The following is a 17,241-nucleotide window of genomic DNA, read 5'->3' on the forward strand; positions in this document are numbered from 1 at the left end:
ATAACTATCAACTGGGTTTTGAAACTGATGAATACGTGTATGACTAGAATGTTGATTCCAGAGATCTGGCGCAAAGCAAAAGTTGTGGCCTTGATTAAACTAAAAGAGCCAGATAACCCCAAAAACTTCAGACCCATATCTCTCCTCTGTCATCTTTTCAAAATTCTGGAGAGGAGAATATTAATCGTATTTCTGATTTTATCGATAGAAAGATTATAAAGGAACAATCAGGTTTCAGACGGGGGAAGTCGTGTTCTGGTCAGATACTTAATCTAACCCAGCATATCGAGGATGGATATGACAGGAAACAAATAACAAGAGTTGCTTTTATTGATCTCACGGATGCTTATTATACAGTGAATCATAAGAGAATGACAAGGAAGCTGTATTCAACAACCAGACACTATCGACCAACAAAGTTTATAATACCAATGTAGTTGGTCCGTTATTGGACATTATAAATTTTCCAGCTAACTCATTCCTCCTTGCCAGCGTTTTGCCCCAGTATGCTAAATTGGGCTCATTAGTTGGTAATTACCACAACCACCAAGACGCATGGCTAGTGCATTACGTGGAGGCCACTGTGTAGGCTACTTGGAGCCACCAGCAGTGCCAATGCACTACGAGAGATTTTGTCTTTTTTACGGTGTGCACTAGCCATGCATCTTGGTGGGTGTGCTATTTACCAAGTGATGAGCCCAATTTAGCACACTGGGGCGAAACGAACGCTGGCAACCAGGAATGAGTTAGCTGAAAAATTTATAATGTCCAATAATGGACCATTTATATTGGTATTATAAATTTACTCATTCGGGACAAATATTTCAGGTTCCGTATGGGAATCAACATCTATGTCAAAACACAGTTTATTCAATGCCTGCTCCAGAACAGAAGTTTTTTTGTCACACTTAAGGACAAGAAAAGCCGATGGAGGTGTCAAAAGAATGGGCCTCCTCCAAGGAAGTGTGTTGGCTCCAATATTATACAGGGTGTAACAAAAATGTACGGCACAATTTGCAGGACGCATTCCTCACACGTAGACGAAGAAATTATGTTATTTGAACATGGGTCCGGAAACGCTTTGTTTCCATGTTATATCTAATTTTCTCCAATTCATTAAACATGGGAAACCTGCACTCTTGGTTACGTCTGGTAACGGTGTCATTATCGTTGGTGCATTGCCAGTGTTTTGTTTCATTTTATATGTCCCTGTTGCCCTGTGACTTACGTCATTGCTTGTTTACAGGTAACATCAACTGTTCCAGTGATCAGCACGACCTTGGCTAGTACGTATCAAAGCTCACGGAGGGCATACTGAACATCTCCTGTGAGAAAGAGTTTCATGTGGTATGCTGGTACGTTCTGTTCTTGTGTGTTTCCCGTGATTAATGAGTTGGAGACAATGAGGTGTAACACGGAAACAAAGCATTTCTGTTCATATAACAATTTCTTCATCGATGTATACGGAATGTGTCCTGCAATTTGTGCCGTACATTTTTTGTTACACTCTGTATAACATCTATACCAATGATCAGTCACTTAACACTGGTATTAGGGCTTTCAGGTACGCAGATGACACAGCTGTTGCTGCTCAAGGAGTGACATTTGAAAAAGTAGAATTAAAACCGACATCTGCTCTTGAAGAACTAGCTATATACTATGATGAGAATCACCTCAAAACCAATCCGGAGAAAACTCAGGTATGTGCATTCGATCTGCGCAACAAAGAAGCAAGAAAGGAGTAGAACGTAACCTGGAAAGGACACAAATTAAACCATTGTGATCAACCCAAATATCTAGGGGTAAAGGTGGACCGTGCTCTAACTTATACACAGCACTGTGTAGATGCCAAACAGAAGGTATGCAGCAGGAATAATCTCATTCACAAACTTACACTACATGGGAAGCACAACCTAACGTCCTCCATACATCTGGCCTTGCCCTGTGTTTCTCTGCTGCAGAGTATGCTGCTCCAGTCTGGAGAAATTCCGCTCATACAAACTAAGTGGATGTTGCCCTCCATGAGACAGGTCGCATTGTTACAGGCTGCTTACGACCAACTCCTCCTAATCTTTCCACTTATGGAAGTAGCACCTCCAGATGTTAGGAGACAAGTTGCAGCAGAGAATGAGAAAAAGCAAGAAACAGATTCAAGACACCCAATATCTGAACTTCACGCCCACCCATCAAGATTGAAGTCGAGGAAGAGCTTCCTACAAACAACATCAATCCCATCATCAGCCGAATTTTGGCAAAAGGAACTCTGGAGAAGGAAGTCACCTGTAGGATTATGTGAAGTGAAAGAGAAGCTAGCTGAAGAACATTATCTTCAATATGAACCAAGACTCGTAACAGATTAAGATCTGCAGTGACACGATGTAAAACCCACTTGAAAAGGTGGGGGTATGGTGATTAAGAGATTTGTGTGAGTGTGGTGAAAAGTAAGATCGTGGACACCTTATCTGTAGAAATCTGCCTACACCATGTAGTATGAAGGATTTGGCGGAAGCCAATGAATGTGCCATCTCGACAGTTGAATAAACAAAGTGTAAATAGAGTAGTTGTAAATATATTGTAGTGATTTCAGACTCTGATAAATAAAGTGCAACAGGTCAGACAGCACCATAGATTTTTGATTTGAGATTATCTTTCATCCTCCGGTCACAAGTGACACCGGTTGTTGTACTCCATTTCATCCAGGCTGTGGATATCCTTGTACTGACCACCTCAACAAGTCTGCCATCATCAGTGAGACTGGAGCCAAGATACTTGCATCTTCTTACTATTGGCAGGTCCTCACTATCTACCTGAATGGTTCCAATTGCTTGTAGATCTGATGTCATATATTCAGTCTCTCTTTATTTAGGCGCAGCCCGTATTGCACCAGCCGGTCGCTCTATTCTTGGGTTTGGCATTACAGATCAACCTGAGTCTCAGAGGCCAACAAGACATTGTTTGCATAGCTCCATGCGTCTACATATAGCAGCTGAACCCAACTGACAAGGTATTCTGGTATGCCATTCTCTCACAGTGCTAGCCATGAGGTCATGCGGTACATGATGAGAGGCCTTCTCAAGGTCCAGGAAAGCTAGATGGATCTGCTTGTTCTTCTCACAATACTTTTCAACCAAGAGCCGTGCAGCATGGATTGCATCAGTTGTGACAATTCTTCGAAAATCCATTCGAATACCTTTATAGCACGACACAAAAGTCTGATTGGTTGGTAATCAGCACATTCAGCTCGGCTCCCCTTCTTTTTGAAGATGGGTACGGTGATGCTCCGTTGACAATTGCTTTGCGTTCGACCCTATTTAATGATTTGCTTGAAGAATTGTGCTAACCATTCTGCTGCATCCCACTGTTGAGAGTACCAGAGGATAAACACAATGACATGTCAGTGTGGGAAGAGGGAGCAATAGAAAAGAAGACATGGAAACAAAAGGACAAGGATAATTGCTACATTTCCATACACAGTGTCTTCAAATAGATGGGCTCTTTCCTCATCAGTTCCAATTCTTCTATACATATTTTGTCTTGGTCCCCGACGAGCTTATTTCTGCTGTTTTACCACCTGTATTCATTTTTATCTTATGTCCCTACCCTTATCCAACACTTCTCGCATCAATACTAAAAATCTGTCGCGCGCCTCCTGTACAGCTACTTAGGTCTCCAAGAGTAGAAACACTGCTGGACTGTGAGTTTATGAAAGAGACCCTGTATGACTCAACTACTTAATTTCAAAGCATTTCATCGCTTTATTATGAACAAGTTTCTGAATGCTAGGTACACAAGGTTTACAGAAATATATTTTCATACACAATATATGTATGCTGTATTTGTAGGACTTTACAAAGGAAAGGATTTATTGCGTCCCATTCAATACATATATATCCATCTTTAAGAATGAATTAATTCTAATCCAACATAAGACAGTCTGTACTTTTAGACTAAGAGGTTCTCAACCTTGCTACAACCTCATATTGTATTAACTTTGTCATGTTGCACTCATTTTTTTAATATATTCTTTCTCGTTGTGTTTCTTGACAACATTCTTTTAACATTTTCACTGAAGATGGCTCAAAAATGAGCCAAAACATGTTTGATTACAATTACTCCAGCTAAAGATATATGTATTGAATAGGAGGATGCAATTTATTTATTTAGCATAATGGCACATAAAACAAACATTGTTATCACATATATGAAATTATTTCTATTGAGTACCATAAACATCTGTTGTAACTGTTAAAAAGTCCTTTAAGTCCCCACAATATGCATAGTTGGGGCACTCAGTCACTACACGTGGTTGACAAATCCTGGCGGTTTTTCCAGGATACATGGCATGTTATGGCATCGTTCAGGGCAGAATTATTGCCAATTTTGGCTCCATGAGAGGTGAATGTCGAACTTCTCTTCTGACAAAATTCTGGCTATGGAAATAGCAAGGTGTCTTGATCTGAGCCGTTTTCGCTCCACATAGGCTACATAATTTAACGAAGGCAACTCGGGATTATCCATGATCTTGTGATATTCTTGTATGAGAGCACTCTTCCTTCTAACATCAGGTGGTGGAATATGGCTCAGAATGGATAGCCAGTAAATGGGAGTAGATCGTATGGTCCCACTAATAATACACATAGTCTCATTCAACTGCGTGTCTAATTTCTGTGTGTGAGCGCTGTTCATCCACACTAGTGTGCAGTATTCTGCAGATGAATAAACCAACCCAAGAGCTGAAGTTTATAGTGTGTCTGCTGAAGATCCCCAACCAGTACCACACAGTTTATGCAAGAGGTTGTTTCTGCTCCTTAACTTGGCAGCTTACCTTCATAAGATGGTCCTTGTAGGAAAGTGTCCTATCCACAATGACCCCTAGAAATTTAGTGCACATGTTATGATGGAGTGTTTCCCTCAAAGTACACACTGATAATTCGGTTTGAAAATTTATTCGATAGATGGAAGCAGGCCACTTCTGTTTTAATTGGGTTGGTTTGGGCTGTAGTCTCCACTGGTGAAAGTACCGGTACTTGCCTGACGTATCCAAATCTGAAGTTAGGACTTGATCAGTTATTCAAATGTAATGTTCTGAGTAGTGATGGCCCAATTATCTGCATAACCAAACTTTTTAGATTTTTTTGCTGGCATGTCAGATAAGTACAGGTTGAAAAGAAGAGGGGCACGGACAGAACCTTGTGGCAAACCACTGTTCAGCGTTTTCGGAGAGCCGACTTCCTTTCCGATTACTACAGTAAAATTTCTTTCATTAAGCATGTTTTTTGGCATGGGATCACCTGTAGTAATTTATACAGCAGTCCATGTCTCCAAACAGTATCGTATGCAGCACTTAAGTCTATAAAGGCAATTGATGTTATTGCTCCATTTGATATACTGCTTATATGAAGGTGGTAAGTGATAGGACCTGATCAGTGCAGTTGCGGTTTGGGCAGAAGCCAGCTTGTTCAAAAAGTAGATTCTCAAAATCCTTTTGGCGAATTCTGTTGAACAACATCCTTTTGAGAAGCTTATAGAGCACGAACTATCCACTTCATGTCCGTATTGATATGACAATCTAACAATCGAAGAAATATTTAGCCACCTAATCGATACCTTTGTTTGCCTTTGGCAATTTTATAAAATCATTAATAGTACATGTTTCGACTGCTTTGCAGTCATCATCAGCTACATTCATGTAAGCTTAGGTGTAAATAAGGTAAAAGTATGCACAATATATGTTCTCGTATTAGCCTTGATAACTTCAAATGAGAAAATTAAAAAAATTTTGTCTATTGGGGGAGGTGGTAGCGACGGGGGGGGGGGAAGAATGCTTAAAAAGTGATTAATAACTTGTTCTTACCTAAAATATTGTTAAAAATCTCTTCTCTCAATAAGAAGAAAAAAAACTTATTTTATGTCTCTTTTTTAGCTTCTGTTCGGAAAAGTATTTGGAAAAACACTGATTAACTTTTCACCAACTAACTACAGGTACTTTGTTATTAAAGTATAATTAAAACATATTCTTAACTAAAATATAAATTAAAACATATGTCAGCTACCAGTTGAGAAGTTAAAATCTTCTGACAATAGTTTGAAACATGGTCCTTAATGAAGAACAGTGGAAAGATATGGTGAAGTGGAGAGAAAATATATTCACACCGACCAGTTACTCCTGGAAATTCCTAGATTAATTTGCACATTGATACTGTTGGCCTATACTTTTCTGTCAAAGACATGCATGAATTAAATAAGTAAATAGAAAATATAAGTAAATAAGTACATAAATCAAATTAAGAATGAAAAGGAGAGCGTCTTACCGAGATAAGGATGTTATGTGCGCAGGTATCTTAGACTTCCACCTTTCATCAAAGAAATAGGGGTATTTCTCTCTCAAGATAAGCCATCACTGCCCTTTTACCCCGACGATTCCATAATATTGCAGAGCCATCACGAATGTGTACCTTCACAGGGAACCTATAACAAACCAGCTACCATATTTAGGCACAGAAAGTTCTTTGTAAAGGATATTTGAAATAGATTCTATATTGAATATGAACCATAGAAGACACATTAACATGAATGGCTAATAAACAATAAACAGAAATGCTCAGGTACAAAAGCTCTAATAATAATAATAATAATAATAATAATAATAATAATAATAATAATAATAATAATAATAATAATAATAATAATAATAATAACAATAATAACAATAATAACCATCATCATCATCATCATCATCATCATCTAACTGCATCCCGAGATGTCTGTACCCTCCATTCTCTTGATATGCTCTGACTAAAAGCATGATTTAAAACTGAAAGGAAACTTGCATGTCTCTCCGGCATTGTTTCAATCCCTTCATCTTCATTGTTTGAGATGCTGCAAATTTTCCCCAAACACATTATTTAAGTTAATCTTCTTCTCCTGACCTTTAGGTGACACTCTGGAGATAAAAATCAATATTTTGGTCATTTTGGTGAATTTTAATGACTGAAATTGAAAAGATTGAGTTTCTTTTTTCTCATAGATGATACATTTCATATCAACCCATACTGAAGAGCAATATAGTGTAAAACAAAAGCTAAAGGTTTCCACCTATTCAATACTGTTTGTTGTAACCTTAAAAAAAGTTACGTATATCTGTTGAAAATAGTTTCGGTCTTACCAGAGACCATCATCAGTCAAAATCAAAGTAAAGGCAAGAAAGAAATAAATATATATATGAAGCAAGCATGAAATTCAAGACAAGTAAAGATAAAAAAAAACACTAATCACATCACATGTAACATGTTTTGTGCCAGCTGTTTCAGCTGAGCTGAGTTCTAGAGGATTCTTCTAGTGCTGATATTTTAGTGTTTCACCTGGTCTTCTGTGAGGTGCAGTATTCCAATTGGAGGAAAGCTGAGAGCTTGCACAGGACGTGATTGTGACGAGTGTTTTTTAAAATCTTTACTTGTCTTGAATTGCTTATGGTTCAGGTTTGTGGGTTACTGTAGTCACGTCCTAGTTCGTGAACCATGGGCAACGGCTGAGTGGCCTAGGAAGTGGTCCTGAGAGTCGGGATACCAGTTGCTATGGAATGGAAGTGGCCATCTCGGACATATTCCGAGTCATGGCCATCCTTGTGATCAGGCGGCTAGGACTATACAATTCACCGGTGGTCCATAACCTGTTAGAGGAGAGATCCTCACTTGGACTATGTGCAAGTAGGGTAGCATCCTGCTTCATGAATTTACCGAGTTCAGAACATTTTGAGCAAGCCTCGGACCTATGGGAGTAATGGAGTCCCACTCCTATTTGACAGGCGTGGGACTCCTTGGAAACAACTTGGCGAACAAAATGGAATTCAATGGGGAGCTATCAATATTAATGGGGCTTATGGAAGAAAGAAGGTAGAACTGGCTGAGTCAGCAAAGAGGATGCATCTGGATGTGCTAGGAGTAAGTGATATTCGGGTAAGGGGAGATAATGAGGAAGAGATAGGAGATTATAAAGTGTACTTGACGGGTGTTAGAAAGGGAAGGGCAGAGTCTGGGGTAGGGCTCTTTATCAGGAATACCATTGCACGCAACATAGTTTCTGTTAGGCACGTAAATGAGCGAATGATGTGGGTAGATTTGTCAGTGGGAGGAATTAGGACAAGAATTGTGTCCGTGTATTCACCATGTGAGGGTGCAGATGAGGATGAAGTTGACAAGTTTTATGAAGCATTGAGTGACATCATGGTCAGAGTCAACAGCAAGGATAGAATAGTGCTAATGGGCGATTTCAATGCGAGAGTTGGGAATAGAACTGAAGGATACGAAAGGGTGATTGGTAAATGTGGGGAAGATATGGAAGCTAATGGGAATGGGAAGCGTTTGCTGGACTTCTGTGCTAGTATGGGTTTAGCGGTTATGAATACATTCTTCAAGCATAAGGCTATTCACCGCTACATATGGGAGGCTAGGGGTACCAGATCCATAATAGAATATATCTTAACAGACTTTGAATTCAGGAAATCTGTTAGGAATGTACGAGTTTTTCATGGATTTTTCGATGATACAGACCACTATCTGATCTGTAGTGAACTAAGTATCTCTAGGCCTAGGGTAGAGAAAGTGAAATCTGTCTGCAAACGAATAAGGGTAGAAAATCTCCAGGACGAGGAAATTAGACAGAAGTATATGGATATGATTAGTGAGAAGTTTCGAACAGTAGACAGTAAGCAGGTTCAAGATATAGAAAGTGAATGGGTGGCATACAGGGATGCTGTAGTAGAAGGGAATGCCTAGGAACAACTGTGTGTAAAGATGGGAAAAGACAAACATCTTGGTGGAATGATGAAGTGAGAGCAGCCGGTAAACGTAAAAAGAAGGCTTATCAGAAATGGCTCCAAACAAGGGCCGAGGCAGACCGGGATTGGTATATAGATGAAAGAAACAGAGCGAAACAAATAGTTGTTGAATCCAAAAAGAAGTCATGGGTAGATTTTGGTAATAACCTGGAAAGGCTAGGTCAAGCAGCAGGGAAACCTTTCTGGACAGTAATAAAGAATCTTAGGAAGGGAGGGAAAAAGGAAATGAACAGTGTTTTGAGTAATTCAGGTGAACTCATAATAGATCCCAGGGAATCACTGGAGAGGTGGAGGGAATATTTTGAACATCATCTCAATGTAAAAGAAAATCATCCTGGTGGTGCTGTGAACAGCCAAGCTCATGGGGAGGAGGAAAATGATGTTGGTGAAATTATGCTTGAGGAAGTGGAAAGGATAGTAAATAAACTCCATTGTCATAGGGCAGCAGGAATAGATGAAATTAGACCTGAAATGGTGAAGTATAGTGGGATGGCAGGGATGAAATGGCTTCATAGAGTAGTAAAATTAGCGTGGAGTGTTGGTAAGGTACCTTCAGATTGGACAAAAGCAGTAATTGCACCTATCTATAAGCAAGGGAACAGGAACAATTTCAACAACTATCGAGGTATCTCATTGATTAGTATACCAGGCAAAGTATTCACTGGCATCTTGTAAGGGAGGGTGCGATCAGTCGTTGAGAGGAACTTGGATGAAAACCAGTGTGGTTTTAGACCACAGAGAGGCTGTCAGGATCAGATTTTCAGTATACGCCAGGTAATTGAAAAATGCTACGAGAGGAATAGGCAGTTGTGTTTATGTTTCGTAGATCTAGAGAAAGCATATGACAGGGTACCGAGGGAAAAGATGTTCGCCATACGGGGGACTATGGAATTAAAGGTAGATTATTAAAATCAGTCAAAGGCATTTATGTTGACAATTGGACTTCAGTGAGAATTGATGGTAGAATGCGTTCTTGGTTCAGGGTACTTACAGGGGTTGGACAAGGCTGTAATCTTTCACCTTTGGTGTTCGTAGTTTACATGGATCATCTGCTGAAAGGTATAAAATGGCAGGGAGATTTTCAGTTAGGTGGAAATGTAGTAAGCAGTTTGGCCTATGCTGACGACTTGGTCTTAATGGCAGATTGTGCCGAAAGTCTGCAGTCTAATATCTTGGAACTTGAAAATAGGTGCAATGAGTATGGTATGAAAATTAGCCTCTCGAAGACTAAACTGATGTCAGTAGATAAGAATGTCAGATTGGTGATAAAAAACTAGAACAGGTCGATAATTTCAAGTATTTAGGTTGTGTGTTCTCCCAGGATGGTAATATAGTAAGTGAGATTGAATCAAGGTGTCGTAAAGCTAATGCAGTGAGCTCGCAGTTGCAATCAGCAGTATTCTGTAAGAAGGAAGTCAGCTCCCAGACGAAACTATCTTTACATCTTATTCATAAGTTAGAAGTAACAGACATGAAAGTAGCAAGAATGATTGTTGGTACAAACAGGTGGGAACAATGTCAGGAGGGTACTCGGAATGAGGAGATAAAGGCTCATTTAGGAATGAACTCAATGGATGAAGCTGTACGGATAAACCGGCTTCGGTGGTGGGTCATGTGAGGCAAATGGAGGAAGATAGGTTACCTAGGAGAATAATGGACTCTGTTATGGAGGGTAAGAGAAGTACAGGTAGACCAAGACGACGATGGTTAGACTCTGTTTCTAACGATTTAAAGACAAGAGGTACAGAACTAAATGAGGCCACAACACTAGTTGCAAATCGAGGATTGTGGCGATGTTTTGTAAATTCACAGAGGCTTGCAGACTGAACGCTGAAAGGCATAACAGTCTATAATGATAATGTATGTATGTATGTATGTATGTATGTATTGTGACAGTTTCGATAGGCCGGATGGCTCAAATATATGAACCGAGTGGTATATTTTGGAGTTGCATTCACATTGACTTCACCTGTGGACTTAGTACTCTTCTAATTAGTTGATTTAAGCCATAAGACTTCATACTGGTCTTGGCGGTTAGGAATGAACCCATTTATGAAAGAAAGAAAGAAAGAGCGCGCCTCGCGAGCCTACGATAAACCTGTAGACCAACACTGGCTGTAGCGAACTAAGTAAATGACTTGTGATACTAATAAACAGCGTGCTGGAAAGGTAATGTGTATTCCAATAACAACAATTATAATAATGATAACATTTCTGAATATTATCTTACGAGTAAAACAAATGTGGGAAATTACTACAGTTGTGAATTTGACGAGATTTCCGGTCTGATCACGCGTGCGCAAAGCTTCAAGGACTCCAGCTCACCATCTGATGGTGAAAGTAGGTTACTGGGTCAGTGAATCGCCGTACGTGAGGAGTCTTTGACACGCCATTCAGGCGAAGGACTTGGATCGATAGCGGACGGCTATATCTGATGCATGATCTGAAGAAGTCGAACTTTGATTTATCATAGTTGTATACCCCACAAATATATATCATTTGGGATATTCTGTTTGTCAACGCACATAATACAACAGACGTCAAGATAAGTCGAGCTTCCTACAGTTTATATTCTTTGGACAATATTTCCAGGAATTGGTGGTGTGCCAAATTTATTAATATTTATTGTACCAGTTTCAGCTTGAAATCCAAGAAGAGGACAGTTACGAATCTCATCATGGTGATGTTACCTAACGCCGTGTGTGTGTGAGCGCTGAGATGGAAGCCTAAACTATGAGACCGTAGCAGGCAGCGATGGGTTGAGACGAAGGCACATGATTGTACTATTGAGGACGACCAGCTGTCCAGCATCAAGAAGACATCGTAAAGCTAAGTCGACGCAATTGTATAATAATATCTGTTCTGTAGTGGGATAGTTATGTAGTTATAATTGGTAAATGGTCTTGCAGTCTGTCGCAGTTGTGTAGTTGTAGTACTTTGCCATAATGTAGTACCAATAGATGATCTTCACATATTTATCTCCGTTAGATAGGCATAATGTGATATTGAATGGTATACGTGATTTGTGAATTATGCTCGGTGAATCAGGCGGTAATAATTCTCATGGTTTCATCTTATAAATTTATTATAGCCACGATTGGTGGAGAATGATGTTAGAACATTCAAGTACGTAGATTAGATTTTACTGGATGTACAGTCGTCGCACAGAAGTGGATTATACTTGTATATGGTATCCGTTGGAATATAATGGTGTGTGATATTTGAACTGAAGTCTTGAAAAATGATTCCATCACTTTGAATCAGAACCCCTGTATGTAAATGCAGAGTAGAGATAGTTAAATCGAGACTCGAGAACCGGTAGATGCATTGGATCTTCGAGAATTATATACGCGCAGGACTTGTTGCGTGATGTTATTGTAATGAATTTGTGAGATCCCGGGGCGGATCACAAGTGTATCGTCGGGTCATTATTATAGATTTCACTATTATTAATGTGATAATTTTGTCTTCGAGAGAGATTAAAGTTGTAGTGCATAATTGATGTATTTCTTCGAGAATAGAGTCACGCCATGATTATAGAAGATGATTATTGAGACAAGTGATAATTACGTATTGTAATATGGTGAATATTTGCGTGATTTAGGATGATAAATTTACGTATGTTTGAGTTTGACTACGTCTTCGATGAATTATGTCTAATTAGGTTCTATCCCGAGTTCTCCGTAATTTGTAACTGTAATGTTCGCATTAACTCATGGTGGTTCTGGAACAATATTTGAGACTTTGCCCGAATTCGAGACCTTTCCCGAATGTTCGAGGACTTTCATCCAGGTCATCTGCTTGAATATTAGAAACCTTAAGGTACACTCAACTATCCTAGAATTATTCCACGATATTCTGACGCTATGATCATCTTCCGTGTAGCCAAATGTGTAGATATTGTAAAATATTTTGTAAATATTAGTGTGACTTAGTATTGTAATCATGGTTATGGTAGTTTTGAGTTCACCTTTTATCTTATTTTCTCAGATGTTATACCATGTGGGCAGTGTTACTTTCTTTGATAATCGCATCCAGGATTTGTGATCTGGCATTTCAGAAGTTAAATTTTGTGTTAGGCAGACCATTTAAAATGTCTATCACAATATTTCCAGACTTTAGTTATTTATTTAATTTCGCTAATCCAGTAAGTGACTGGTAACTGAACAGATCATTATTTCGTTGAGTCGATTAAGTTTTAAAGTTTTTATTAAGTTTTTATGTAATGGTAAAAAAGACGTAAACTTTGGGTAGATAATTGAAAACTTAATGTGATTATCGTACAAAATTTAAATTTATTTTCTTCTTTCTAATATTTCAGAGTGGATTCATCTCAACCCAGAGCTTTCAGTGAATTAAATGAAATCTGTTTACCTGAACAAAATTATCGAAATTAATATGTAATTGTGATTTGTTAGGGCAAGATAGGGCGAAAAATCATGTACCACCCCATTTCATTATTTTGTTTGTACGTCAAGAGCTGCATTTTAAATTTTATTAGCGATCATTTCCACTATCATAGTTCTGAAGGATGACAATTTAAGTTCATTTTCCTATGCATGCCACATCCTTGGTTATTTTACTTGGGCGTCCTATTTTCAAACTGAGCACCCCTGAGGTGTCTCAGTGTTCTCCGGCTGCTGTCTAGTAATAACGGGACAATGTGTATCACACGTATATTAAGAAACCTGCATAAGGAATTTTTGATTGCAAAATTTTTTCAAGTAGTAGGGATTTTTAAGTCCAAAATTTTAGAACGTAAAAATTACACAAACTTTGGTACGATATATCACCTCATATAAATTACGTACAGAAAAATCGAGACATAGTGCTTTTAAAAGAAGTGTTATCTACCTTATTATGGATTTACATTAACATGTTAATTGAATTTGATGATAAGTGGAATTAAAAATTCAAAAAAATTATTTGGAAAAGCTATTAATTGTACAATGAAAGAAATGTTTGTGATATCTCTATTTTTATGTAGGCAACATTCCCACACAGTTTCGTGAAAATCCATGCATTAGGTAAAAATATATTTTTATCACCAGCCTTAACAGCAGCATGCAACATGACACATCATGATAGGTTGATGCTGGATTTCAGTAAGTGCATGAGCACAAAGAAATTCAGAATTTTTAACACTAAAAGACAACATATTTTAGTGATTCTAACAATGACATTAATATTTGTGTGAAGTAATTATTACTATGCCAAATACCAATTCATATTTGCAAAATTAATTACAGAAACTGGAAATGAATAATTCATTAATTTGTTTTGAACATGTGAGACATAAGTTACAAAGCAAATCACAAGGCATAAATATGGATATATCACGAGAAACATAGAAAGTAATTTACATAGCTTTAAAACTGAAATGATAACATTTTCAGTAAAGCCTTACATTTTGCCTTAGTTGAGCTTGGCAGTTTTAGCAGTACAGTATTACACATTTTAGCTTGACAGGGAAAGAGTTAAGCAACTGACTTATGTGATGCCATTCTACAACCTTGGGCACAGGAAGCAAGCTATGACCCAAATTTCTCACACAGCCAACCAAACATTTCATGCCTATACAAAAATTATCTGCATTTGTTATAACATGACCGAACTGCTGAACTGGTTTCCTTTTTTTATATAAGAAGGGGGCAATTCTGGGCAATAAGTAGGTCGCAGTAGAATATTCATATTTTCAATCACTACAGCTATTCAGCATTATTTGAAATTCACCATGGGGGTTGTACTGCATTACGGACAACCAAGATTTCTGAATGAACAGAACAGCGAGATTCATTTCATTCATAAACAATATTCACCAGGACACCCAACCTGTTTGATGCACTATGATGTCTTGTATTCATACTGATCATTCAACAGTAGCCTCAGTAGATGCCAAAGGAACTGCAGACCCAATAGAAAGGAACTGCAGACCCAATAGCACCGAAGTATAACAATAGTCTTCCAAAGCAAATGCAACTTCTGCTTGAGCACAACATCTTTAATCCATTCGCAGTGGTCGCGAGCAGTGTTTCGGTGTATGAATGAGCTCAGCTCGCAATGATGCAGTGTGTCGCTTATCTTTGTATATTAGATTCCCTTTGCAATATAAACTTTCAAAATACACACTGTAAGGAACTGTTTGTTAACAATGCTGTCTGTATTTCTGTGTAACAGTGGGATTGTTGAACAACAGTTTATTAAGTAGGTATTCAGTATTCAGGAATCTAGGTCCAGGAATCTAGGGTAAGTTTGATCTTATTGGCTAATTGTAATCGGGCCATTTCCGGCCTTGTGGCCGGCTTCGAAAAATGATGCGTGAGCTCGGCGTCTTTTCAATCCGACCGCCGAAGCGAGCGTTCGCGCTCGAGGGCTGCTGCCCTCGGGAACTCCTGCTTTTCCGAAGTAAGTGTTATTTCAGTGTTTTTGCAATATTATTCTCAATGTTTTCCAGTTTCGTTTCATTTAGTTTAATTCCTTTGGTGTTTCATTATTTCTTCGCTTAATGCCATCTTAAAAGTTTAATTTGATGAGTCCGAGTTTACCCTAGGTTCCAATTGCAGTGCTTTCTATTCTTTCATCCATTAAATACTTTCGCTTTAAACTATACCTTTAATGTAGTATCACCTTCATTGTTAAATCAACTTTTTTGTTAAGTTACTTAAGTATGTCTTGTTTCCGTGTCGTGGAACTGTATTATGTAAAACTTTCTTGACATTTCTAATATAGTTGAGCTAGAGGGTGTTTCTTATAAGTCTTTTCTCCCCCATAACGTCATACGTTTCCATGGACCTCGATAAGGGCTTCCCAGCACGTTCCTCATCCTGTCTTAGTTGTCATTTTTAGGCCTGTAAGTGTTCCCTGTATTTGGTTTATATGAATTCTCCGCCACTGCGTCATATTTCTACCTCATTATTCATATTATTATGTATTATATTATTTCTATATTATTGTTATTTACTATTTCTATGATTATTTTTATTTATGTACACGCTGGAAAGCGCGGTTACACATTGAGGCTGATGATGACCCAGTGGAAGGGTTGAAACTAGTCCCTAATATATAATGATTAAATTAATAATAACAACATATAATTTCCGGTATTGAATAGGTGGACCCTCCAATCTTCGTTAATAGTAATATTGCATCATTGCAAGCTGAGCTCGTAATTTGATTCATGCGCCAAAACACTGTGCATGATCACAGTTTATCAAATGATGTGAATGGGTTAATAATATAATTCATTTTTATTTTATAGTGAATTAGTTTTGACAAACTGAAAAATCTAACAGCTATAATGCTGTTTAAAGAGGAACTGCCAGTCTCATTTACACTCTTGGTCTGAATAAAAGATTACTTTTATGTTCAAACGTGCAAATATAAACTGTAGTCATCTTACATGCACAGCCCAACATTTTAAAATTCATTTTTGAGAAGATCTATTTGTATCAATCTCCAACTGTACTGGCTTGTGTGGAGTCGCCATGTACATCACAGCTGATCTCAAGGTCATGAATAAGCTGAAATTTCTCCAAATTTGATGGATTCTTTCAACTTGTGGCTTGTGATCTGTTGTTGCTTGGACTGGATTATGGTGTTGTGTTAATGCATTCAGTTTTGGTCACTATTCCAGTCATGGTGGATTGTATGGAAAGGGAAGTGTATTTACAGCACTTTAGTTAAATAAAGGAGAGAGGGGTTATAATACCCTGTTAAATTCTACCAAGAAACATACAAAGGAAATGATTTCATCAATTGAATTAGCGGTGAACTTTGATACACCCTTAAATACAGCAGTTAACAGGTGAGGTAAATTAGAAAAAATTTGAGAAACAGCAGGTGTAGTAGGTGCCTGAGAAGGACTAGATTGGTTCTGGGAAGGAATCACAGTTGCATAGTAATCTTGGTTCAAACGTCCTTGGGAAAAGGTTGGAGTACTGAAAGTGAGGTTAGGACTGCAGTTACAATGTGACAAAATCAACACAGATATTCGCATCTGCAAAATAATTTTGCACATTTGAAAAACCACCGAAGCATTTGATACAGGTGACACTTGGACTTGGTGATATCTTTGCATTATAGGAAGAGAAACAGGAAGAGAAGTCAGATTTATAAGAAAGGCAAAATATATTAATAATGTTCAGTACGGTATGTGATCAGGTTTGGTGTTTCTGGGTGAAACACTGGTGGAAAGAAAAAGAAGAAAAGTTTAAGAATGTCTGCGCATACAGAGGAACAATCAGAGAATCAAAGACACAAAAATTTAACAAAATTAATAGCCTTTTTGCTGGATTTGTGCACGAGATACAAAGGTGTGGATATCCAGTAAGTTGCCTAGTTATAACAACAACAATAACAATAACAATAACAATAACAATAACAATAACAATAACAATAATAATAAT

At 38.1% G+C, this 17,241-nt stretch overlaps 1 protein-coding gene across 1 annotated transcript in view; it reads right to left on the bottom strand.

Moving 5' to 3' along the window:
- The window catches only part of LOC136856965 (uncharacterized), a 197,083-nt gene that overhangs the window by 14,526 nt on the left and 165,316 nt on the right, over nucleotides 1-17,241 (bottom strand). Inside the window, exon 13 of the mRNA XM_068231088.1 lies at nucleotides 6,312-6,468. Within this exon, the coding sequence (XP_068087189.1) occupies nucleotides 6,360-6,468 (109 nt within the window). The 3' untranslated portion in view covers nucleotides 6,312-6,359. The remainder of the gene's footprint in view (nucleotides 1-6,311; nucleotides 6,469-17,241) is intronic.

Source organism: Anabrus simplex, chromosome 1 (assembly GCF_040414725.1).
Source record: "Anabrus simplex isolate iqAnaSimp1 chromosome 1, ASM4041472v1, whole genome shotgun sequence".
NCBI classification, from domain to species: Eukaryota; Metazoa; Arthropoda; class Insecta; order Orthoptera; family Tettigoniidae; genus Anabrus; species Anabrus simplex.